The sequence below is a fragment of the Elephantulus edwardii genome, unplaced genomic scaffold (genome assembly GCF_000299155.1).
Source record: "Elephantulus edwardii isolate Elephantulus edwardi_28Jun2011 unplaced genomic scaffold, EleEdw1.0 scaffold00007, whole genome shotgun sequence".
Taxonomy (NCBI): Eukaryota; Metazoa; Chordata; class Mammalia; order Macroscelidea; family Macroscelididae; genus Elephantulus; species Elephantulus edwardii.
In genome coordinates this window covers 23,454,483-23,474,566 of record NW_006399757.1, presented here as the reverse complement: position 1 = coordinate 23,474,566, position 20,084 = coordinate 23,454,483, and the positions used below count along the sequence as shown (strand labels likewise).

General features: G+C 39.2%; 1 protein-coding gene across 1 annotated transcript in view; it reads left to right on the top strand.

Moving 5' to 3' along the window:
• The window catches only part of RAPGEF5 (Rap guanine nucleotide exchange factor (GEF) 5), a 325,340-nt gene that overhangs the window by 289,839 nt on the left and 15,417 nt on the right, over positions 1 to 20,084 (top strand). The window contains exons 18-23 of the mRNA XM_006880289.1: positions 4,981 to 5,078; positions 7,506 to 7,628; positions 10,551 to 10,729; positions 16,516 to 16,606; positions 18,680 to 18,730; positions 19,992 to 20,079. Coding sequence (XP_006880351.1) covers positions 4,981 to 5,078; positions 7,506 to 7,628; positions 10,551 to 10,729; positions 16,516 to 16,606; positions 18,680 to 18,730; positions 19,992 to 20,079 — 630 coding nt within the window. The remainder of the gene's footprint in view (positions 1 to 4,980; positions 5,079 to 7,505; positions 7,629 to 10,550; positions 10,730 to 16,515; positions 16,607 to 18,679; positions 18,731 to 19,991; positions 20,080 to 20,084) is intronic.

The following is a 20,084-nucleotide window of genomic DNA, read 5'->3' as shown; positions in this document are numbered from 1 at the left end:
TTACAGGCTGACATTATTGACCTAGGTGACCTATAGAGACCCCTTCTTTTTCAAGATAGCCTGTCAGGTTTCAGTGTAATGCCTCCTTTTTTTTCTTGGCTTACAATCTTTATTTAATGTATCATTAACCCTGAGAAAATTTTTTAGAAATGTCTCAGCATCTTAATATTTGAAAAATGAGAGGCTGTGTGGACCAATCAACCAGAGATGGGGGTGGAGCAGAATTTCCTACAAACTCCCTTTTCCAACTGTACCCAGGGTATAGGTGTAGGGCAGATGGTGTCAGAAGATAGTGGGCCTTAAAATACTATGTGACAGATACCGTTTCTCTTACTTTGCTACGCAGAGACAAGTAAGAGAGCTCTACAAAGCAGTTGATTACCTATGCAACCAGATACAGTCCTTCTCCCTGGACTTAGAAATGAGAGTGTGTGCTCGCTACCATCAACTTCTCCCTGTTCACCTTCCCCTACACCCAATTAAAGTATTTTTCTGGGAAAAGGAGAGCTAATTCGTGTGGACTGAGTTACTTTTAGTCAGAAAAAAGAGTTGATTTTTTTTAATTTAAAATTTTAGCTTTTTCAGATAGACTTGAGTGACTGAAATGATTTTGATTAATGTTAAAATGGTGGTATATGCCGTCGAGTTGGAACCAGCTCGTAGGCTGATCTCCCAGAGGCTTTTCAGACACTGTAAATTGTTGCATCAGAGGAGTTTGCCCATCTTTCACCCTTAGAGCAGCTGCTGGATTCACACTGCCTGCTTTTTGAATAATGTTAAGCGTCATAAAACCCTACATTTGCCCGTCAAGGTGATAATCACTATAGAAAGTCCTCATTGGGACCCCATTCTGACAGAGGGTGCGGGGGGAGGGAGTACTGTGAAGGCCAGCACGATGGGAGGACACTCCCACTGGACTCGATTCCTTCAGGCCAGCTACTCTCCACCCTGTCAGTTACTGAGGAGCTCGTACTCCCCAATATCTCTTTGAGACTCTGAGAAATCATTTTCACATTCTCATTAAATTAGCTCCATTAAAGTCGACAATGGCATCTAATACATATAGAATCATTGCTAATTATCACGAGAAATATTAGCTCGTCTCTTGAATTATCCCAGATTTGAAAATGTGCCATCATTTTCTACTCATTGCTATTTTTTTTTCTTTTTAAGAACTTTTCAGCCTGACTCTTGTTATTCTTCAACTATGTTTTTACTAAAAAAAAAAAACCTACAGAGCTTATTAATGCGTTTCTTGTTAGTTACCTACTTTTCAATAAATAATGTTTTCATGCTACTTGAAAATGAAATGGCAACAAGATGTACTGCTCTTATTTTCAAACAAAGTGTGGGAGGTTTGGTAGCTGTCGGTAACAGGACAGATACCGTGTGCCTCACGGCTGTCAGTAAGCATGGAACCCTTTTACACCAGGTGGTGGTGGTGGTTGGGTGCCCTCGAGCCAGCTGTAACTCACAGCCCTCACCTGCATCATCCTCACTACTGCTGCCATTCTTGAGCCCACTCTTCTAGTCCCTGTGTCATCCCATCCGGTTGGCAGTCGGCCTCTCTTTCACTGACCGCCCCCCCCACCCCCCACCTTGCCAGCATTAGGTCTCTCTCTAAGGACTGGTTCCTCCTGAGAAGATGCCCAGAGTAAGTGAGGCAAGTTTCACTATCCTTGCCTCTAAGGCAGACACTGGTCTACTTCCTTCAAGACAGATTTTTTAAAAATAATTTAATAAGTATTTTTTATTGTGATTTTAATGAATGTTTACAGAAAACTTGGGTTTCCATTTATTCATTGTAGTACATTTTCCTCCCTACCCTCCCCAAGTTCACTTTTCTCTTAAAAAATTATTAATTGTTGAACAACTTCCTCTTCCCCCCGACCCCCACCATTCCACTTTGCTATGAACCTCTTATTCTGGACCGTTGTTATGCAGATGATGCCTAAAGAGATAACTATTTTAAATAGTTCTTTCCCTCATCTATTTCATTGCAGTCTTCATTATTTATCCCCCCTTTTCTCAGGGTACCCCCAACCCCATGTCATTCCTGCTCTACAACAGTGGCATTATATTTCACTCAATATAATGTCAAGACAGTTTTTTTTTAAAGTCTAGTATTAATCACCAACATCCAGTTCAAAGGCATCAATGCTTCTGTCTTTATTATTCATTGTTCAACTTTAAGAAGCATAGGAAGAAATTGAAAATATCATGGCTTAGAGCAGGCACACCTTAGTAAAAAACCCTGGGAATAGGGGTGTGTGTGTGTGTGTATAAAATAGTAATCTACACATTGATTCAGGGAGCTCTTGTGGCTTGGTGGTAGATGGTTTCAATCCACCAGCTGCTCTGGGAGAAAAAGATGGGCAGTCTCTTCCTATACAATTTACTGTCTTTGAAAACCCACTGGAGGGTCAGCTAAGACCAGTTCTGACTCACTAGTACAGAACAACAACAACACATTGATTCATAAGCTAAAATTCCCTTAGGTTTAATATTTTAAATAACAGTGGTAAACTCTAAAAGAAAGGAAATCAAATTTTTGGCAAATAGGAAAAATGCTGTAGAAAAAGCCATGAGAGTTTACTCTGTAGCTTCTGTAGATGGCCTTTCGTACATTCAGACTTGAATGAAGCAGGGGAAAGTAGTTAAACAAAGGAGGGAGGGGATGGAGCATGTTAGAGCCCAGCAGTGTGCTACCATTTACTATCCACGTCAGCAGCTCAACGCTGTAGTGCTATTGATCTTTATAATGCTGGGCCATAAAGAATATATTAGATTACCATTTGTGCTCTCTGTATTTAGCAAGAAAGATGTCCATCAGAAATGTTCTAAATAAAATTTGGTGTTTGAACTGATTGAGTTATCTGGGAAGAGGTATGTGGAGTATTGCACTGTCCAATCCTGCTAAATGATTGAAGGGCAGCCCAAGCTGAATTTGATTATCAACAGCAGGATAGACTTCACCATGACTTCAGTCCATCCCCATGCACATTCTGTAGTTGTGATGAGGAGGACATTTTCCAAGGAAGGACACTACTGTGTTCTATAAAAGACTTCCAGCTGTAGTAGAAAACTAGTCAGAAGAGAAGAACAGTTTTGCAGTAGATGAGATAGAAATGAAAAAAAAAATATTCAGCTTCATTAGCAATCAAGCAGAGAATCTATTTTTTATTGTAAACGTATAGATAACACAACATTTTCCATTTACACATTTTCTCATCTGTAGTTCAGCAGTACTAATTGTATCACATTGTGCAGCCATCACCAATATCCATTGCCACATTCCACACCATCAAAAACAGAAATTCGGTGCTTCCCAGTATTCCTCCTCCTTTTCCACTTCTTCCCACTTTTGGTGGTTATTCTTGTTTGTGTTGAGTCTGAACCAACCCATAGCTTACCCTACAGCAGATTTTCAGAGGCAGCAAATTGCAGGGGAGGAGATTGCCCATCCTTCTCCCACAGAGCAGCTGGTGGATTTGAACCATCGCAACTTCTAGTCACTATGCTGCCACTGTCCTCTGTACATTTGCCTATGAGAATCTGGATTTGGTTTTAGCAAAAATAATGACCAATGTTGATCTCTACCATTTCTACTCATATTTCAAAGAAAATAATAACTGAAAAATAAAACCTTTTAAAAAATTCAATTTGTGTGGAAACATTTAGAAATATTTATCCCCATTGGCATTGTAATTCTACTACTTGGGATCTGTCTTAAAGAAATCTTCTATAAGCAGACAAAGATTTATACACAAGGCTGTGCACTTCAGCAGTATACATCATTGCTACTGTAAGAATAGATCTCATTTATCAAGCCCCTGTTATGTGCCAGACCCTGTGCTTGTTCTTAGCATATATCATGCAATTGAGTTTATATAATCAAAGCGATTTGAAACTACTACACATTCAGCAATAGAGGAATGATTAAATAATGATGTGGTTAACTCTTGTATAGCCAATTTAACATGACATATACATCTTTTAGTAAAGGCTAAGTGCTTATAACAAAATCATAATATAAAACCATATGCATAGAATGACTGCAAATTAATACAAATGTATCTATGTGTATATGTGATAATTCTATGTGCAGACAAAAAAATCACAAATATGCATTTATTTGTCTGGTTTTCTGTTTGCTGTTGTCATATACTATTGAGTTGTGTTGTTTTAATATTTTATGGAACAAACTCAAGGCTGACCCTCCATGAGATTTCAAAAGCAATAAATTGCAAAGGAGGAGATTGCCCATCTTTATCCCACACCACAGCTGCTGTCTTTGAATTGTGTGCCTTTGAGTTAGTAGTGCATACTGTATATATGTTGTTTAGTATTCACTTTAGTGGCAAGAAGCTGCACTGCAATCCCAAAGGCATGTGGTTCGAGTCCACCATGTGAGAAGGATGGACAGTCTTCTCCCATATGATTAACTGCCTCTGATAACCCTCTGGAGGGTCACCTATGTCAGTTCTGACTCGATGGTACACAACAACAATAATATAGGTATGTACAATAAAATAAGGTGTATACATATTACTATGTGTATATATACGTAGATAGATAAAGATAAATAAACAAAAACTTAAGGAATACTAAAATTCATCATAATCCCATCACTCTAAAAACACTGATAACACTTTGGTGATCAGATAGATAGATAGATAGATAGATAGATAGATAGATATTCATTTTCCTTAAGTTTTTGTTCTGTTCTCTAGAGAACTGAATTTTATAAGCAAATTCCAGAAGTTTACCCTTAAAGGTGCTGAGCAGTGAAGTTCATGATCCCACTGGTGTCATTGCTTACAGTGTGCAGAATCCACTTAAATCCCATTTACTTTTAATGGGTTTGTGGGTTTGTTTTTTTTTTCCATTTGGCAAGCTTTACCCTGTTGGGGTACTATATAGACCTACAGCTATTCTTATGTTCCTAATTATGTTATCTCTTCTCTTTTCTTTATAAAGAAAAGCATGAACTTCAGCCAAATGACTTGGCCATCTCCAAATCTCTTGAGGCGTCTGTTCGAATATATGTCTACCGGAAAGACCTGGCTGACACTTTGGTAAGGGCATCTTAGTACTTGAAAAAAACATACAACATTGTTAAACTCAATGCTTTAGCCAAGGATTCACTTACCAAATAACTCTACCTTATAAATCAACAAGAGGTCCAAGCTTGGGAAGCCTTATCCCCTAGTAAGTTAAACCTTGCTGTGAGACAACTGATTGGAGGCCAGTGAATCTTCCTGTGAATTTTTGCCTCCATCTTTTCACTGACTAGGCTGAAAAATGCACACTGGGCAGAATTCCAGGGGAAAGACTCTATATCCCTTCTTTTTGTATATTTGGTACATTTTAAATGCTTCATTCCCTTGAAGAAAGGGCCAACCCTGTACAAGATAGATCATTGCCATAAGGCATCCATCTGTTGTCACTGAAGGGTAAAAGTTGGAAAGAAATGTGGAACCTACAGTGTAAGTTATTTTCCATTCTTAGTTTAAGAACATATAGAAGTAAGTTGTTGATTTTTTTTCTTGTTGTTCGTGAAGACCTCCATCTTATTATGGTAGGTCCAGTTCTCATAGCTTGTTATGCACCCGTCCGGACTCTTGGACCTTAACTCTTCATTGGGTCATCACCGGGACCATCTTCCTATTGGGATCAAAATGGAGGGTTATTTATAGCACATCCAAAACCTCCTGCTCGCAAGGACAGCATCCATGTCATATTATTTACAGAATATCAAGCTAACATAATAATACTAATCACTGTCATTTTTCATACTTGCAAGACATGTATCTGCTGAATCTTGTACACACAGAATCATCTCTTAGTGCTGGCAGGAACTACATGAGGTGTGAAGAAGTTGAATAATTTACTTAACATTATATGGCTGGAGAAGGGCCAGAACCAGCCTTTAAATCCACTTATGTTTGACTCTGAACCCCTTATTCATTTCTTTCTTTAGGAGATGAGAAGGCAGAAAAAGAGAGAGCAACACTAGATTTTTTCCGTTCTAAAGGTCCTTTGGCAGGTTCCATGTCTTTATGTTCATTCAACTTGTAAATCCATTAGTGAAACATTATAAACTGAGTGCTTCACGTCATCTATGTGTAAATAATAAGATTCATTTTACCTCTTCCCCTGAAGGAGAGATTTAATTCATAGCTAGCACGGGGCTCTTGGCAATGGAGGATCTGCATTCTAACTGTTTACCCCTCCCCTCCCATGCTGTGCTGACTTCTGCAGTTCCCGCGTATGCTTTCCTAGCATGTTCTCCTACTGCTATCCGGCCAAGTCAGTGTGTTCATGGAACTAATGAGTGCCTTTCACATGTGTTTCCTGGAAGCCCTACTCCAGCCCATCTTACCTTGGACAGCAGCTCAAATTTCTCCATTGGAAATGCCTTTAGTTATTTCATCTCCAGGAAGATTTCCATTAAAATGCAGATGGTGTAAGGAAAGGATAGCACGTTTGACCACAGTCACCCACTAAATATGGGAACATGGGTATCTCAGTGAGAGAGGCCTCACCTTACTTGTGACAGACCCAAGTTCCATGCCTGGCACAACTGTTTCACAATTGTAAAATGCCTGAAATGAAAAGAATTTATTTTGTAGTTTAAAAAGACATTTTGAGTAGTATTTTGAGGTAGATATACTTTGTCATTCATTTGGACAAAGTCACATTCTTCTTGTTTTTAAGAAGCCATCATTAACTATTCAAGTCTAAAGCATTGAAACCCTTCAAATAGGGAATTTATATTTTCATTAGCAGATGTCAAATGTTTTGGAAGGAGGCCAAATAATTTTAATAGCTTTCACAATAGATAAATGCTATCATGGCATTCAATAAATTCATGCCGGATTTTACAGAATATTGTTTAACTCCTAACAGACCCCATTTATGTGTATGTAAAAGCAGTCAAGAGTCATCAAATACAAATAAAATAATCTTTCTTTTCCCCCACATGTTTAAATGTTGTCACTTTGCAAGGACATTTTAATAAAATTTGTAAATGTATGTCTAGGATGAGACCTGTTAATCATATTTCCTGTAAAAGCCGTGTCGGTCTTTATTGAAGTGTTCCATGACATTCCTTTTGTTTGTTTTTATACTAACCCTCGTGGCACATTAATTCGTACCAGAAGCCAAAGTGATTCCAGGGCCTTCCCTTTCATTCTGCTGTGTTCCAGGGCAGTGCAGGGTTTGGTAATCAGATGGAGGGTGGGAGGGTGGAGGGAGGCATCTGGGGGAGGGGCAGGCCAAATCAGTGAAGTGTCATTGATCAAATTCTTCTGTTTCCAAGGCCCTTTCCTAAATTGGCTGCAACTCACTGAAGGTGAACAAAACAGAGGCACTATTAAGTGCACTCAGAAAAGATTACTTTTCTAATCTGGGCTTCTAGTGCCTTTTCTGTGGCTAGCCAATTCAGTGCAAAACATTTGGGAATTACTGAAGGATCCCTTTGTTTCTGTCTGTTGGTTTAGAATCCATTTGCAGAAAATGAGGAATCACAGCAAAGGTCGATGAGGATTTTGGGAATGAACACTTGGGATCTTGCCCTGGAATTGATGAATTTTGATTGGAGTCTATTTAATGCAATCCACGAGGTAAGTAGAGAGTAGAAAGATAAAACAAATGCTAATGCTGTTTCAAATGCAAAGTCTTTTTGAAGAATATTATATGGGTGTCTGAGTGTTAAAGAGAAATTCCATCATTTGGTTGACAAAGTTTTGCAGGGTTAGAGTCCACCAAGATATGTAGAAATTTTAATTATTTTGAAAGATTGACCCAGTCTAGAAAAATCAAATACCTTTATTTCATGCTTTATTTGTTCTTACTGAATTTTTGTGTATATTCTTTTCTAACTATATATATTTCCTGTGCTCTATTCTTACATTCATATACATATACATACACGTATTTGCACATATATGTACGTAAATGCTCATACGTGTAAAGCTCTAATGGGGTTGAAGAACTGTTTTACAGGAGGATCATGTAAGGCTGGGAAGCATTTCATTCTGTTTCAGACCTGACTGAAAACAGTAACATTATATTTTACTATTTTCATAAAGTTTACATAATTATCCAATAAACACTGTTTATCTTACATGCAAGTGCACACACATACACACACACACACCTCTTTTTACTTTAAGAAACTTCTATACATTTAGACCAAAGTGTAAGACTTCAAGAACTTTCTTGACAATTTTGAGACATATTTAATATTTTCATATCTTTCAAATTCTTCCTTCAGGACAGATTATGTATGTAAAGCCGTAGGGTAGGGACAAAATACTATTGATAATTAAGAACTAATTCTGACAGTAGAAACATTCTTAGGAAGCAGGAGGTAAAAGTGTGACAGCCTGTGCAACTCTTTGCTGCGTTTACTTTTGCTATGTAGTGACCGTTCTCATTGCAACACAGTTGATTTCCTTGCTTTTGTCGGGGTGAGGGTGGTGGTGTCAGTTCCTTTTGATGAAGGAGATTTTTACCCCGTTTGGAATCCTCAAGCTTTACCTCTATTTTGTTGTTTGGATTGGTGACCATGGAGGTCATGGGCACCCCTGGAGTACTTGAGTAGAACACCTCAATAGGGCTCTTGAGGGTGTAACCTTTCCAAAACTGGCTACCAGCTTATCTATTAGCCTCTAGGTGCATTTGAACTATCAACGTTTCAGCCATTGGTACATCATTATCTGTGCCACACAGGGACTCTTAAATGCCATCACATTTTCTCATTAAATTGAAAGAAATTTTCAATACTGTGGACTGAATTTGAGCAACTATTGAACTCACCCAAGGTAAATGATATCTTTCTTTGAAAATATGATTAGTATAGGCTTACTCTGCATATCCAATGAGAAAAAGTAATTGGTAGATCATTGGACCTTATCCCAATAGCACTTTCTGTTTATGAGGTGACTTATTCATGGCTCTTTGTTATCAAGTCTGAGTTGTGCAAAGTACACTCTCCATTGTTTTCCAAGGCTGTAAATCACTAAGAAGAGGTCATTGTTTCTCAAAGTTTAATACCCAGATCGGACCAACGTCAGCATCACCTGGGAACTTTTTAAACAGTCATTTAGGTCCCGCTGCAGAAGTATTGAATCAAAACCCCTCAAGGTAGGGATCCAGAATTCTGAGCTAAAATAAGCCCTCCAGGTGATCCTGGTTCACACTCAAATTTGGCAACATTTACTTGAGACAATTGACTTAGTTGTTGTTGTAGTCGTGTGCTGTGAAGTAAATCTTGACTTAAAACGACATGAAAGAGCAGAGGAGACCTGCCCCATACAGTTTCCTAGGAGCATGTTCTGGTGGCGGAGTCCATTGTGGGTTACTTTGCCCTAGTCATCTGAATCCACCAATGATTCTACAAGAGAAAGATGGGCAGTCTCCTCCACTAAGATTTAGTACCTCAGAAACCTGATAAACACTCACTATGAGGACTTGATGGTGCTGAGTTGACACTTTATAGGAGCTCATCTTGGGTCTTTTCTCCAAAGGGAGCTGCTGAGTGAATTTGTACCTCCAACCATTTAGTTAGCAACAAGCATTTAACCATCATGCTACCAGGACCCCATTCAATCTTGGTTGTTGCTGTGGCTGTGATGTGCCATCGAGTTGGAGCCAACTCATAGCTGACTGTCCTGTGGGTTGTCAGAGGCAGTAAATAGCACTAGAGGACATTGCTCATCTTTCTCCTCTAGAACAACTGGTGGCACCAAACCACATGTATTAAGTAGTGCAACTCTTTACTGCTAGGCCATGAGAGTTCTTTAAATCTTAAACCCATGGTGGGCAGTGTTTGGTGGAGCCCCCCGATTAAAACAAGCTTGGAAGCAGGAGTGGCATCCACTTCCATAATAGCTTGCCTCTGGAAACTTTATGAACCTGGAGAAATGAAGAAAGTTATACAAGTGTTCAGGTCTTTTGTTCATAAGGGTCGCTATGAGTCATCTATTATTCAGCAACACTTAACAACAACAACAGTAGCGTTTGTCTTTCTCTTTTATTTGCCAGCATAAATCTCTGTTTGTGAGGATTGGATTCAGTTTTGATAAATACCATAAAACGTCTTAAATTGTAAGGACTCTTGACTACTTTAAGGGACTCTGATGGCTTAGTGTTAAAGAATTGCACTGTCAGCCTACTGCGTACTACTCTGTGGGAGAAAGATGGGCAGTATCTTCCCATGTGTTTTACGGCCTCTGAAAACCTGGAGGGTCAGCTATGAATCAGTTCTAACTTCACAGTCCATAACATCAATAATAACTGTCTACTTTCTGAAATAAATTTACTTTTATATAAGGATTTCAGTTAAGCATTACTCAGGAAGCATCTCTAAAACTCAACATTAACAAAAGGTAAATTTTGAATTTGACATTCTCTGTTAATTTACCTAATGGAATCAGAGTGGCCGCCTCTTCAAATCACTCTTCAAAATGGGCTGGATTGTGTCTCAACATGCCTTTGAGTGCACTAAAAATGATCCCTGGCATAAATGTGTTTTCTTTCAGCAAGAGCTGATCTACTTCACATTCAGCAGACAGGGGAGCGGGGAGCACACTGTGAACCTCAGCCTGCTGCTCCAGAGATGCAACGAAGTGCAGCTCTGGGTGGCCACTGAGATTCTGCTCTGCAGCCAGCTGGGCAAGCGGGTGCAGCTGGTGAAGAAATTCATCAAGATCGCGGCGCAGTAAGTTGCTGCTGGTGAAAAGAGCTGCTTCTCTAGCATCCTCGAGAGTGCATTTTCTCTGTGATAATAAGAAGGGTTAGAATGTACAAATATAAAATTGACTTAAGGAGCCCGATGGTTGAAAAGGTCTGTTCTTGAATATGTATTATTTGCATTTGAATTATTAATGTTTGAAAGTAAATTCCACAATACAGGCTCATGCACTGGGCTGTATGCTAGAAAATGAGTGAAAAAGTGGCAAGAAGCATCCCCCTATCCTCCAGGTAAATGACCGTGTGGACAGCAGAGCTACAGCAGGCAAGGAAAATCAGGGAAGGTGATAAGAAACCTTGAAAGCAGTCATGCTCTAGGATTTTGCTCTTGGCAATGAGAATTGCCCACTGCATGAACTTTGCAAAACACCGTGGCTGCCACAGTTCCTTTGAACTCGAAAGTTTTCTCCCACGGTGCACCCTGTGCCCCAGCCACTCTTTCTATGTCTTTTCCACACAACCTGTCCTTCAATTGTGAATATGTAATATTGGTCTGCCAAGAATGGCCACTCAATTTGACCTGGTCTTGAGTAATGAGAGCAGTGTGCCCAGTCATTCCTTAAGACTCAGTTCAAATTGTCAAGGGCATGTTCAACTGCCGCCTCCTTGTCCCTTCACATGCTTTTCCATCTTTTATCATATTTATTAAATTTGTTTTAATGGGATTCCATCACTAGACTGTAAGCTCTCAGAAGACAGGGACATTTCAAATCATTCATTGTGCTTGGGGTACTCAGAATGGATCTTAAATAGCTGCAGCTCAGTAAGTGTTAAACCCCAGTGTCATTGAGTCAGTTTGGACTGATGTCACACGTAGCCTTTGGGTGACTATACAGTACTCCCTGTGTACTGCATCACCAGGGCTCTCACCAGTAACTGTTAGAAGATATCAAATGCATTAGATTGCCAATTTCTCCTAATATATGTGGATTCTTGCAAGGTACTCCGAAGAAGTCAGACTGCATTTACACCCCATTCCTACCCTCAGGAGTCCACCGGGGAGATAATCCTATGACATACACAGTTAATGTGCAAAGTAGAATGGAAAAGTACTCTATTATGGGATCAAATTCTGTTGGGTTTTAGAAGAAGAAAGCTAATATCCCAAAGGATGTGAAAAAGATAAGGAAATGTCTTTGAAGGAAGTAGCATTTGAGGGTATATTTGAATTCTGAGTGGGATTTTTGATAGATAACAATTCCAAAGAGGGTGTTTTGCCAGAAAGGAAAAGGGCATTCTTGGTGCTCTGTTGGCAGATAAGCAGAGCCTATGGTCTTGGAGATCAAGACCCATTCCATTTGACACAAATAGAGAGGTCTGGGTAAGGAAGCTGTGAGGGATTCTTGGGAAAAAGAAAGTGAAACCAGATCTTTACATCATCCAGGAAGATTTTGGACTGAAATGAGTCAGTAGAAGAGATGCACTTAAAAAGGGTAAGGCAGGAGCTCTGGTGGCCTAGTGGCAGGAAGCTGCACTGCAACCCCAGTGGCATGCAGTTCAAATCCACCAGATGCTCTGCTGGAGAACGAGGGACAATCTCCTGTCCCAGTCAGATCTGATTTGACAGCACACACACACACACACACACACACACAATTTTAAAATATTTTTTTAAAAAATGATAAGGCAGAGTACTGATAAGACTAGCATTTTTCTTCAGGAAAGTTCAACTGAAAGTAGCAAAGAGCTTGAAGAAAACTGTAGGCAGGAGGCCCTCAAAAGTAGAGCACTTCCCTTACTGAGGCAGGAGATAGTGAAGTGTCCTGATTTGTTGATGGAGTGGAAGGAAAGACTTTTTATGCCATTGAATTGGAACTGACTCATAGCTGTCAGCCCTCCAGTGGGTTTTCAGAGACTATAAATTGTATGGGGAAAGGTTGTTCATCTTTCTCCTGAGGAGTAGCTGGTAGATTCAAAGCACATGCCTTTGAGTTGGCAGCATTGTCACTTACCATTGGGCCACCAGAGCTCCTAGAAGGGGGAAGATAAGTAGCAGGGAATGTCTGAAGCTTGCACTGTGCTTATTGTAAATGTTCCCTTTCTTATTTTGCCAGTGAGTTTTGTAATGGCCCGTGTCATTCCTGAAGGTGATGCTCTTTGATAGAAAAAGTTTCTTCTACATGCCAGTTATGAGGAGAAATAGGATGTTAATGTGACAGGGAGTAAAATGACACCATTCAGTTCAGTTCCTAGTGTGAGATTCAGTCCATCCTCAGGGACATGAAATATATTCACACCTTCTCCATATGGCCCCCACACTCTTGAATTATTTATTGTTCTGATCTCTGTCCCTTGCCCGTGGAATAGAATGCCAACAGAAACAAATTCCTTATAATCACACTAGTAGAAATAGCCAAGGGAAAACAGTAATTTCCACAATCATGAAGTGTTTTCCCTGCCTAAGGCATCCTATTTGCATATTCATGTCTGCCATCCCCCACCTCTGTGGATTGAGTGGATTTGATTTCTGCACACAGAGACAAAGGAGGGTTTGCTAAACTGGAATGTTTAGTGTCAGGCAGTCTGTTCTCCTCATGGAATGAATGACCCCTGATAATAAAGGAGTACAGACTGAAATGCTTTCCAATATTGATACACTCCCATTTTATCTTTTAGATAAATCATGCCCTTTTTAATGAATTTTTATTTACAGATTCAAATGTTCATGACCTTTGTAGGTTTTTTTGTTTTATTATTTTCCAAAAAGAGAGATTGCTAGAAAAATTATTTATGGGGAGCTAAAAGAATTATACTTACTATTTCTTTTAGATAAATGATGCTGGGTTATAAAGGAAGTAGTACTGAAGAATAACAAAAGCTTATCTTCACCATTTCCTATTTTTCAGCTGCCTCTCACCAGGCTCTCTCTCTCTTAGTCTTCATCATGATTTCATTTCAAATGCAGTTTGCAGGGCTTGCTCTTTGCAAAGTACTTCAATGATGGGCAGAACATAAAAATGAATAGACAGGCTCTATCCTCACAACACCTACTATCTAGTGGAAAATGACATGATCACTGGGCTACCATCACATACCGTGTCACCTACCATGGTGAGAAGACTCAGGAGAAATACTGAGCCTTAATCTGTGGTAGTTCTGGCAGAAGGGACCAGATCATACCTACTGGCAGCAAGAGCTGGGCAGAGGAACCTGGCATTTGAAATCAACAAATCCAGAGATAGATCTAAGTCTTTTCTGACTGGTGCCAACTTTAATAGGGTGTAATAAGGCAGACAGGGCAGCATGAAGGAAGCAAGCGGCAGGAGAGAAATAGAACAGCAATACTACAAGTGATTGGCAGCCATGATCCTCCCAAACAGATCGAAATCCAGATCATGAACAAGGAAACATCTTGTTTGGGTTTATTTACTCAGGAGAAAGTTAGCATATTAGGTAAAGGTCCTGTTGGCTGAGGTGCAAGACTTCCTGCTTACCCAGGAACTGAACACAGAGCCAAAAGTAAGACGGGAAGAACGAGCGATGAGACAGCCTGGTGTAGACACAGTGACAGGGTACCTGTGGGAGTTGTACTTACCTCACATGTCTTGGACATTGATTTAGAGGCATACCTGGTGGCCTTCCAAATGCCACTATTATGAGAATTGTGATTGTTAGCTGCCTTCAAGTTGACCTCTAATTCAGTCTAGAGGACATCATGCTGAATGAAATAAGTCAATCACAAAAGGACAAATACTACATAAGACTACTGTTTCAAAAACCTAGTTAAAGGTTTACATAGAGAGAATCAAGTAGGAGAAGGTAGTGAGAGAAGAATATTCATTAACAGACAAGAAGCAGTTATTAAGATATTTGAAAAGAAGGTAAATATGGAATGAATGGACATTGAATGAATCATTGTGTTTATTGTATAGAATAAAATGTACGTCAGCGATTGGGGGGAGGAACTTTATAAACTTTCATATAAGTCACAGTTAAAAAAAAAAACAAAACAACACCACACCACCAATATATTTTAAAATACACAAGTTTTTAAAAAATGTTGTCCAGTTTATGATTCCATATGCCTAATAGAATCAAACTACTGTGCTCCATACGATTTTCATTGACTGAGGGGTGTAGTTTCAGACAATGATTACCAGGTCTTTCTTCTGAGTGTGCCTTAGGCTAGAAGCTCCATTGAAGCCAGTTTAGCATCATAGCATCATAGCACACAAGTTTCCACTGACAGGTTAATGGTGACTATACTTGTAGTCTACGACAAGAAATCAAACCCAGGTCTTCTTCATGGAAGAGAAATCACACCACTGAAGAACCACTACCTTTTTATTAATGAGGACAGGTCTTCCAAAATGCTTCCAGACCTAACCCTCATTGGCTTTCTACCCAGGCTTGACTGGACTTGGGCAGTGCCCAGCTGAGGAGCCAGGCAGTTCAGACAGGATCTGCCAGGGTACAGCCTGCTGCGCCTATTACCACCCCCACATCCCAAACCATTTTCTTGGTTCTAAATCAGTTGTTGTTCTTCTATACTGTGTGGACAACTCAAAACTGGTGTAGTTTTTTAGGGCAGCAGTTTATATATGTAATAAGAACCCTCAATGTCTTTTAGTTTTTGACAAATCACATAATGACTGGGAGTCTAGTGTAATGACAAAGTAATTAAAAATATACAAAAATGTTTGATACACAGAGATAATAAAGCCTTCTACATACTCAGGAAGAAATGAAGACAACCTAATGTCAGCAACAGGGCAATGAATAAGCACATTTGGGATATACTCCTGATGAAACACTGTATATTAATGATGTATTAAAGAATTCATCGTATGTAACTTGTTCTGTTAACTTTGGTGGAAATACCAACAGGATACAGAATTGTGTAATCTCTGTTTCCAAATTCCATGTGATGACATTAGTGAAGATATCATAGAAGAGATGGCATTTGATGGCAGATAAATTAGAGCTTCTGAGACCCTGTTATATACCCACTTTCTTACTTACTTGTGGGGTTTTGGTTATTTCATATTTGTTAATCAAGGTAGGATAATTCTAAGTTTTACAGACTTTCCGCAAAGAAATTGTTTTCTAATATTCCCCAGGTAAAGGCATGTTCTGGCTGACTTCGTGAAAATTAGTGAAATTCTAATCAGTTAAGTCCAAGGGAACGTCTGATTTCATGTAAAATGGATAACCTTACACAGTGGATGGAGCTCAACATGATCTTTGCATTTCATTTTCTTTTTCTGTAAATGAGAATGTGGGGCAGTAGGACCATAATATATGCCATATTTAAATAGGTGCATAATAGAGTAGCTCATTTATTGTTAGCAATGAAAATAGGTTAAATTTTAATGGAAGACGGAGCTCTTCTCTGTGAGGTGAGAGGGGCTTACTGTTCAGAAAGAAAAACAACATGTCGATTAAATAGAGGAAATTAGAAAACAATTACAGTGAGGAGAGAATGTGTACAGAAGGGCAAAGTTTAAAACAGTTTTCATTTGAAAGTATAAAAACATACGAAATAGAATTTTTTTTTCTTTAAGTGCCCAGAGTATAAAGAGTACAGATCTCTTTCTAAAGGTAAAGATCAGTTGCATCATTTGGAAATCTTTCTTTTCATTTAGAAATACTGAGAGGATACTACACTCAGTGGGGGGCTGACAATAAAGAATACAGTCAGCCCAGCCCTAGAGGTTACCTCTGGCTAAGAGATGCTTTTCAGTCTTATCTTTGGTGAACTTCTGGAGAAAGAGTATTACCTCAGAGTGCCTTCTGCTTTCTTTTCTTCCGTAGCTGCAAAGCCCAGAGAAACCTGAATTCTTTCTTTGCTATTGTGATGGGCCTCAACACTGCTTCTGTGAGCCGACTGGCACAGACCTGGGAGGTGAGCCTGGGATTCCACGTAGAGGGGAAGGGGACAAACTGAGGGGGCCCATTAAATAAGGGAGAACTATATATAAACTAAATAAATATCAAATACTAGCTTAAACAAAAGTTTTAAATAATGGATCGAGTTAATGAAGTTGTTTTCGATCAGGTGATCAATTTCTAAGCTATGTAAAAAAGTTTATAAAATATATTAAACATATTGAGATATATTTTAATATTAATTTTTTTTATTTTTTTAAGTTCTCTTCACCTGGAACTCATTTTCTTCCTCTCTCTGTTCCACTACAGTATCTGTGTAATCCCATGCCCAGATTTTTCCCTCTGTGACCTGCCCTCTGCCTTGCTCATGACCCCATCACCTTCTTCCTTTAGACTAACATTTCCTTCCCTACTAATTGGTTGCCTTACTCTATCATTTCCCTCTAATCCTCTTCTCTATTGTAGCTCCCCTTGCACAGGGCCTGCCATGGCCTCCTTAGCCTCTCTTTACACTATGTTCTCTCACACTCCGCTCCTATCACTAAGTGCCCCATTTCTCTCCATGATTCCAAAGTCAAATGCCTGTTAGAAGCTAGTAGGCTGACAATTTTTTTTTCTTAAGTTAAATCTTAGCATAGGCCTCTGTGTCTGTGTCTGTGTCTCTGTCTCTCTCTCTCTCTCTCTCTTTCTTTCTCTCTCTGACCAATGGATTATATTTCTTTGAGTCAGAGACTTTTCCCAGACGGATTGCCCATCGTCACCTGAGCTCTGGATCAACTGTCCTTAAAGAGACAAAGAAAAGCAGTGAAAGCCCAGCTTTCCCTGGTCAGGCAAACAAATGTGCATGCACATCATAGGATGAAAGCAGATGGACAGCAAAGGCCATAATTGATCAGAGCAGGAGGAAAACAAAGTAGGCTTTGACTAGATGACAAAGAGCTGTAGGAAGTGCATTTGAGTTAAACCTTGAAAGAATCTTTGATTTGCAAACCCAGAAAGGAAAAAATCCAGTTAAATTCAAAGAGTATACATTTAACATAATGAACATCTGCTACATGCAGAGAGCTGTGGCATTGTTTTGGCAGGTAAAAAATGGGCCTGATTACAGTGAAAGGTGTGTAAATTAAGGAGGTCTTGAACCAAGTCCCTCGGGATCACAGAGTAGAAAGTAGAGTCCTAGTTCTGCCTCGAGGTAGCTGAGAAGACTCCAAGAGAAAGCCTGAGTAGTAGGCCTTAGAAGTTTACGTGGGATTGGTAGGATGTGGATGGGCATCCTGGGGAGAGGTGACCACAAGATTTCCAGGCCTGGTGACTGAGACAACTCTGTATCCTCAAAAAGGAAGCAGATCAGAGAGCTCAGCAGCTTGCCTCGAAACCACACAGCTAGAAAGTGACACAGTGGGAACTCAGACTCACACTGACTTCAGATAAGAAATTACCATGCAAACACGTGAATAATAATTAAAAGAAAAAAATACATTTTAAAATCAGGCTGGGGTGTTCCAAGCACTTCTTCCTTAGTCTTTTTATTTGGGAGAATAACTTATTTCCATGTTCTATCATTTTGTTACTTGCTGATGTAGTTGATAAGTACTGTTCAATAGTTCTGCCCATTAAGAACAGACTTGTGGCTTAAGTTCATGGCAGTGAAATATTATTCTGTCATCTATATTTTTAGAAAAGTCAATCAGCATTATTATTGTCTGTTCAGTAAAATAAGTAAGAAAAAGATAAGATACATTAAAGTAGATTCTAGAACCGAGATCCAGATAGTCAGCAGGGTGTGGAATGTATAGTCCACTAGCTTTCTAAAACACGTAGCTATTAATTTAATCTATTCTTAGCAACATTCCCAAACCCTGTCACTTTAAGAGAATGGTGAAAATGGAACACTGAGAAGCCATCACGCTAGAACCAGATGACAGAGATATTAACATTCAGAAATGAGACAGGTCAAAGTGCCATTTAATGAAAATACCTCTTGATGTTAAATGACTACTGTGTGACCTTTTTCTGTTTTCTAATTGGTTTCTTATTTTCCCGAGGGTGGTTTTTGCTAATTTGGTTGTATTTTGTTTGTTTATTTTAGAAAATCCCTGGAAAATTTAAGAAACTTTTCTCTGAACTGGAAAGTTTAACAGTAAGTAGTTGGCCCAAAGGAAACTGATTTTTCAAATTAATAGCTGGTGTCTAGTTTTTTCCTAGATTAATCAGTATTTGTGATCTTCAGTGGCATATAGCTTAGACTAATCCACTTTCATGCAGAAATGTAGCTTTGCTTTTTATGAAGTGAAGAAGCAGGTAGACAATTATACTTCCTCTGTGTACAAATGTCATGAAAATATTTTTTGTGTGTTATGAATTTCAGAAGGCAATTTTTAAGCTTCCCCAATTCCAAAGCCCAAAGCTTTGAGTCCATCTCACTCACTTTGGTCATGTTGCTAGGAAGGGCTTTTCCTTGGAGAGAGAAATCATTAGCTTGGAAAGGTGGGTCGGCCAAAGAGAGGAAGACCCTTGGCGAAGTGGATTGACACGGTGACTGCCGCAATGGGCTCTAGTGTGTCAGGAACTGTGAGGATGGCACAGGATGGGACAAAGTGCAGGTCTCTTGTTCATAGGGTTGCTATGGGTCATACTCGACTCGATGGCACCTAACAACAACATTCCAAAGCCTATAATATTGGCACAGTGGTTAAGTACTGAGTTACTAACAAAAGATTGGTGGCACCAGTTCCTCTATTGGACAGAATATGGCAATCTGCACCCATACAACTCCACAGTCTTGGAAACCCCTTGGTGCAGTTTGACCTTGTCTTATAGGGTCACTGTAAGTAGGAATTGATTTGGTGGCAGTTAAGAACTAACAACTTGATATTAAACAATTTCGATTTAGTGGACAAGTTGGTGTTTTATGAATTATTCTTTTCTCCTTTTTACCTATCTCTTAGGTTTAGGTCTTGAATTCAATCGCCCCTTCTCAACCTGAACACAATAAAACTATATTCTCTTATTTTCTCTCAATTGTGCATTATGAGAGCAGTTTTTCTTTGTGGTGTACCTAACAAAAGACTTTGGGGCTATCTCATTATAGAAATTATGCAGAGGAAACCATACTTAAAGAGTCCATTTGAGGGAAATAATTGAACAATCAAAAGGTACCTCTCTTTTGCAGTCATTTCCCGTTATTATAGACCAAAATAATGCGAGTTTCAGTCATTGCCTGGATATCCTGCCCTAATTTAGTGGGTTTATTCTCCTAGGAAACCTTTTATCTCCTTCATTCTTAGGAAAAACCTCTCTATATCGAAATCATGTTCCAATTGTAAAGCAAAAGTAGATTTAGAATTGTTTCTATTACATATTGATTTTACCCTTACATTGTAATCTGTTTGGCTCGGCAGGATCCTTCCCTCAATCACAAAGCCTACAGAGATGCGTTCAAAAAGATGAAGCCACCAAAGATTCCTTTCATGCCTTTATTGCTTAAAGGTAAT